General features: G+C 37.1%; 1 protein-coding gene across 1 annotated transcript in view; it reads right to left on the bottom strand.

Moving 5' to 3' along the window:
• Nucleotides 1–6,818, bottom strand: part of LMTK2 (lemur tyrosine kinase 2) — a 25,055-nt gene that overhangs the window by 741 nt on the left and 17,496 nt on the right. The window contains exons 10-13 of the mRNA XM_010003330.1: nucleotides 6,361–6,510; nucleotides 3,192–6,099; nucleotides 1,571–1,706; nucleotides 936–1,184 (exon numbers count right to left, since the gene is read on the bottom strand). Coding sequence (XP_010001632.1) covers nucleotides 936–1,184; nucleotides 1,571–1,706; nucleotides 3,192–6,099; nucleotides 6,361–6,510 — 3,443 coding nt within the window. The remainder of the gene's footprint in view (nucleotides 1–935; nucleotides 1,185–1,570; nucleotides 1,707–3,191; nucleotides 6,100–6,360; nucleotides 6,511–6,818) is intronic.

Here is a 6,818-nt window from a genome sequence, read left to right as displayed (position 1 = left end):
CTTTCCCTAGAGCTTTCAACTACTGTAAACACTTGGTTCATTTATGCATAGACATCTGCTTAATTCACACAGTTCAATGTCACTTCTCAGGACACGTAAGGCAATGCAGGATCTCCAAAACAATCTCTTATCTCTAAGTTACTAAGCAGCAAACATTATCTAATCAATAAGCACAATACAAGAACAATACAACTCTATATATAATCACCAATCACATTTTTATAGACATTGACCATTCACAAGTAATATTTTTTCTTTAATAATGCAACATTTTATCAAAATTAATATGATGAACTGATTCAAGTCCACCTGTTTTTCCTTCTCTTAACCCTCAAAAATGTATCAAAGCTCAAAAAAAGGTTTGTTACAGAGAATAAAGCCTCTGTTAATACCACTAGTACTCAATATTGCTATGAACCGATTTGTTCGGCTCTCCTGAAAGAAACCTCCCTACTCACAGTCTAGAAAACATGTGGCAATTCTTGGGAGAATGTCAAGAATGCACTTTCTAAAAAGCAACATGAAAAGAAACCGAACTGTAAAATAAGATTAGGCAACAATGGCAGAAACATTGTGTTCCTGGCATCCTCACCTTCTGTGATGAAAATAAAATGTGAATTACTCAATTGCCACAGTGTGGCAGCTAAACAGGAGTGCTTAAAGACTGCATAGATCTCATTTTTAAAAATATAGCACTAGTTTTCTGAACAGAAAAATTGTGACCTTGTCCTGTAAGTTCCACAGAATATTCAGTTGCAAGTTTGTAACTGTCTTAACTGTAACAAAGGTCAGATGAAGCTTTTATAGTGCTAAAAATGCATTTCTAAATTAAGCTTTTTAAAATGGAACAAGCTTTTTCATATCTATTACTTGTATCTTCACATAAAGTTTTTAATTTGTAGTTTTAAAATAATTATTATAACTAAATCACTTACCTCCTTGCTCTATATCTGAATCTGTAAGGTGTGTAAGAGAAAAGCTTGCCATGTTTGCAGGAGAGATAGAGAATCTGGAATAAGGGGATGAATTTGACCAGTTCTGATCAAGAGTCCGGGAAGGTGGAGGTGGAGAGAAGTACTTTGATGACTGAAGAGGTGGTTTAGAACCAATAAGACTATTAGCTGCCTTCGATATAAAGGATGGCTCTGGAGACGAGAAGTCATCATCCCATTCAAAACCCCCACCTTGGGGACAAAAAAAAAAAGAGGAAATTTACAGTAATGTAAAGTCATACACAGTTTTAAAAGCAAGCCCCTGGAAGACTGCAGTAACCCTAAACAAAGCTTGTCAATTTTCTGTTCTAGTCCTGGTGGTCACAGACATTTGTCACCCATGGTTTGGGAGCCTCTCAAGATTCCCTGGACACATCAACACAAACAACCAGTATTACATCACAAGCTTTCACAATTGATAAAATTAAATGAGCCTAGCTAAAGTGTATGCTTGGGATGCAAAACTGAAGCCAGTAGGGTACAAGGAATTTACAGATCATATAATTTAAATGACATTTCATTAAAAACTACTCATGAAATGGTCTCAGCCCCTGCTGTGCATAAATATGTTTAAGTACCTTCTTCATCTGTTGAGCTTTCTGAATTTGCAAATCTGTTTAGGTAACCAAAACTGGAAGATGGGACAGGAGTGCTGTGAGAGCCTTCACCATTCAAGTCTGCTGCACGGTTTCCCAGCTCCTTAGTTGGTGTTTCCTAAGGCAAACAAAGCCACTTCTTTAACTCTTGCACACACGATGTATCCATGCCTAGCGATGCAAGCATTTAAAAAACACATTCTCCCACCCTCACCATCAGATCTCCTGTGGAATTGAATGGTCTGTAAAATCTAGTTATTACTACACATACAAAACTTCAAGTTATAGATCAAGTATATCCAAGTACTCCTATTTCTAAAGAAAGTGGTATCAAATCCATGCTAAAATGCATACAGGAAATGACTATTTAAATATTTTTTAGGATATATAAAAGTTTCATATTTCTAGAAACGAAGTTAAAACATCTTCCAATTGAAAACAGTTCCCTTATCAGCCTGACACAGGTAGGGTTTTTTTCTATTTAATAAAGCCTTATCCCATCTCCCAACATTATTTTTCTTAGTGTTTTTTTACCCCTTAATCACAGTTCAGGATAAAGAGACAGATTTTGTATGACCGATATTTGAAGAAGCCAACATTTTATCAGTTACTGTAATAAGTAGAGTTCAACAACTAAGAGCAGTTCAAACACTGCTAATATTTCTCCTTCCCTTCTGACAAAAGGATTACTATTCTACAGACTGCCTAAACACAAATATATCACCTACGTTTTCTATTCCAAAACACAACTATGTCTAATATTTATGGACGTCACCACACGCAACATTTCCGAAGCTCGACAACGTGACTGTTCTTTTAAACTCACTGTACTGGTTTAGTTGCCATAATGTTAAAATGAAAAATCCCCTCTGTATCAAATTACAGAAGTTAAATATTGATAAAGCAGATAGGGAAACAAAGGTAACCTTGCATGTTATAAGCAGATCAGTATTTTACTTTAGAGCTTTAATCACACTGGATTAATAAAAAGTAGCATTACCATCTAAATACTGTTTTCATATTTTGTTATGGTTTAAGGTAAATTCTACCTTAATGCTAACTGAATACATGATTCAGACTTAAGTGGCGGCTTGGTTTTTTGGTTTTGGAGGCTTTTTTCCTTCTTTTATAAAATAAAGGAATTGAATTTCAGGTCTTCAAAATCAATGAATAGAAACTGCATCTATAAAGTTGCAACAGCATTCTGGCAAAATTAACGAGTAAGATCTGGTCCATAATGATGCTGTTTCACATATTCAAATTAAATATAGCTTATATACATCAGAAAGACCTCACTAAAAAGACATTTCATTCAGAGCCAATCAAGGGTCCAAAACCAGTGGAGATTCAGGATTTGGCAACCAACTCTGACCAAAGCAAAACCCTTCTTCACTTCAAGCCAGGTGCTCCTATTCTACCAGCAGCACACAACTGCACCTAGCCAAGAAAAAATAAACCACAACACAAATGAGATCTAATCCTGCCAAGACACGAAAGGTGATCTTTTAACAATGTGTCCACAAATACTAAGCTATTCTGCCACATCTTGCTTTCAGAAAACCCCAAACCAACAAAAAAATTACTTAGAATTAAAAAAGGATACCTGATCAAACAAATAGACCGTCACATCATCAAAGAACGTTACAGCCTTCTTCTCATTTCTCCAACTCTCATGCTGCCTTTCATCAGGAGGTTTTGGAAGTTTCAACAAGCTTCTCAGATGTTTTGCATCATCTTTGTCAGTAAGTATCTCGGGTACTTGATGAACAGTTTCATCCTCACTGTCAGAACTCAGACTATGCATGTGAAAAGTCCTCATGTCATCCTCAGAATCACTGTTTTCATCTTCCTCATCTGCATCATCACCATCTTCTAAATCAAGCATTCCAGAAACATCGAGTTTGCCAAGGTATTTTCCTTCAATATCTGGCTCTTTCAGTTTTTGTCCTTCAAGGTGATAGAACAACTTCTCACTGTTACTCAGATCTAAAGGACTGTGTATGTTATACACAGACTTTAAGTCTCTGTGTGAAAGAAGTTCTGAAGTATTAGTGCCAACACAAGAGACTGCTTTATGGGAAGTCTCACATTGTTTTATTTCATCCCTTAGGTTACTTCCTACTGGTAATTTCAGAGAATTCAGAGTTGCCTCATCCCACTCATCAGGACACCCTTGCATCCTTACATCCATCTCTCGCATCTCTAAGTTGTGATTTAGTTCTAGTTTTGCATTTTGATTATTGGTATCCTGACAATTCCTTACATCACACTGCTGCTGCCTCTCTTCAAAACTGTAATCATCTTCAGTATTATTATCTCCTCCATTTGAAGAAACAACACATGAAGTCTCTCTTGCCAGATTTACAGTCTCCTCTGTTTTTTTATCTGGCTCAGAATCATTGTCAGAGAAATAGGCAGAATCTCTATATGAATTTTGACTTCCACCCAGAAAAACCTTTGGGCTTATTTCAAAATTGCTGTTCACTGCATCTAAACAAGCTGCTGCTTCTGAAACAATGATGACTGGGTTAGGAGGCAAAGCACTGACATTGCTCTCGCTGGCACGACAGAGAGCAGTATCTACACTAGAAGCATCCTCAACAGTGACATGAGAAGTCCATTCTGGAGATTCCAGGTTTTCTGTTTCATAGCCACTGTCAGCAGGTTTATCAGGTGGCAAAAGTTTCTGAGGGCTTTGAGCTTGTAAAGATTCTAAAACCTCATTTACATCTAAAGAATCCAAAGAATCAGGTGTCTCTAAAGCCTTTCCTACAGTTTGTATAGGAGATGGACTGTCTTCCAAAAAACTATCCTGACTTGTACAATCAGAAGTAGCAACAGAAAATAAGGTCACCTCTTCTGGGACATCCTTACAGTTCTCAAAATTATTTGATGTTTCTTGTATTTGCTCCAGTAAACATTCATCTTTTTTTAACAGAGGAGTTTTATCTTGCAAGTTTCCTTTTGTATCTTCCTGATCACTACATTTTTCTCTACTAAAAGTTATTTCATCAGACTTGAAAAGCACTCCTTGTTTTATCTCTGCATCACACTTGTCTGTTTCAACAGCAACATTGTAATATGGGTTGTTTCCAACATTACTATTTTTTGCATTATTAGATAGCTCTTCTTGAGAGAGAATATTGGTGTCACAGGACACAACTTCGTTGACTTGCACATTTAAAAGTTTTCCTTCACCCTTCAAATAAGGAAGATTTGCATGTTTATCACATGAATTAAGTGCTGAAGATGGACTAGAAGATGCCTCTGTGTCTACAGCAGTTTGAGAATTTGGATCTTTATTCACTGTCACTGGGTTAAAATTTTCATCTTTCACCATTTTAAGACTTTCATGGGTTAAAGAAATGACCTGTGCATTTTCAGCCAACACAGAGTCAGCCTCCACAGAGTTTCTATTTGAGGTTTCTAATATGCTTTTTAGAACATCTTCTTGTTTTTGCTCCAGACCACTGCTGGTTTTGTTAGACAATAACCCTGTTAATAAGTTTTTCTCTTGAAGAAACAAGAAATTATCAGAAAGTTCTTCTAAAGTTACAAAATCAGACTGGTTAGAGATATTTTCACATAAGGAAATGGTTTCGTTTTCAGAAGTATGACTAGAATGCTCCTTCTCAGAAAGACCTACTGCCTTTCCATCATCTGTGTTTAAAACAGTTGGTTTAAAGTCTTTAGGAGTATCATTTGTTTCAGCAAAACCAGCTATTTTTCTATTTGTCAATTCTTCTGACCTGTCAATGTCATTAAAGACATTCTGGAAAGGACTTTCTGGACTACTAGCAGCAGGCAAAGCTTCCTCTTTAGGATCTGTATTGTAGTGGAAGAAGTCCCCATCAGTGCTAGATTCTTCAACATCAAGGTCCCTGAGAACAGTGAAATGAGAACTTTTTTCTTGTACCGCTTCTTGATGATCAACTTCTGTAGTCAGAACAACTGACTGGTTGTCAAAATTCACGCTGCAGCCACTTCCTTTTTCCTCTAATTGGATATAGTAGTCATTTCCAACAGAAAGCTTGTGTGCATCAAACACAGGCAGCACCCCAGGGACAGCAAGTGATGCCCCTTGACCACTTCCATCCTGTGCTCCTGAACCTTGCTCTGAAAGGGACCTCTCAAAAACCTCCACTGGGAAGAAAATACTTGTGTATGTCATTGCTTCATCAGGATTCACATGACCACATTCATCAAAATGATCATGTTTAGCTGCCTCCCAGATATATTCAAAGCTGAGACCCTGGCTTGTTTCGGTTACAGTAAGTACTTCCTCCATCTCATGGCCAAGTCTATCTCCTGTAAAGTGATCTAAGATTGGAAATGCAGAATTATTTGTTTCTCTATTTGAGGTGTTTGGTTTAAGAGCATTCCACTGCTGTTCAAAATCAATCTCTGAGTCCCTTTGGCTCTGCATGCGAAGGTAAGTTAAAAGTCTATGCACTTCTTCTGCTGTTGGTCTTTTTTCTGGAGGTAGCCAGCAGAACTGCAGAACTTCATACCTAGACAAATAAGAAACATGTTTCATTCAATAGGCTTCACACTGAAAACGCATTTATAAAAAAAACAGATTTCTAACAAGCTAAGGAGTAACAATATCACTGGCACGACTTCTCATCTATAGAAACTCTTTTTGCTTTTATCTAGGGTTTCTTTGTCAGCAGCATGATTGCATGTACCAATTTCAGTATATTTAAGAGAACTGAGTAATTTGAGGAACAACTTCAGCAGATTTAACCATAAAAAAATAATTTAAAGCTTACCATCTATCAGAGTATGGCTGCTCCAGACGTGGCTTGAAGAGTTTAATCTGCTTCTCCTTTATGACATGGGTTAGGACTTCCCTGTCAGAGAACTCTGAGTAAGGCCGAGCAGCATTCTCAAACAGCTCCCACAAGGTGACACCAAGGGACCTGAAAAAGAGCAGCAAATGACAGTGCACTCTAAGAACCATTTACAGTTGCTTGTCTAAGAAAGTAAGAATTACACAAAGTATAACTGACAAGAAGAAAGAAACATCACTCTCCCACTGGCTATATACCAACTCCAGAACCTGTTAACTCGTTTTATTTGACAAGATGCTAGAAGCCTCAAGAATAAAGTTGCTTGAAGACAATGACCATGAAGACAACAAAATAAGAGGCCTCAAATGAGTCTATGGAAGAAATGTCCACATATTAAAAAAGTAAAAAATGCATATCTAGAGAAACAAGATGAAAAA

The sequence above is a fragment of the Chaetura pelagica genome, unplaced genomic scaffold (genome assembly GCF_000747805.2).
Source record: "Chaetura pelagica isolate M959 unplaced genomic scaffold, ChaPel_1.0 scaffold138, whole genome shotgun sequence".
Classification (NCBI taxonomy): domain Eukaryota; kingdom Metazoa; phylum Chordata; class Aves; order Apodiformes; family Apodidae; genus Chaetura; species Chaetura pelagica.
The sequence above is the reverse complement of the archived record's forward strand: the minus strand, read 5'-3'. Positions and strand labels throughout refer to the sequence as shown.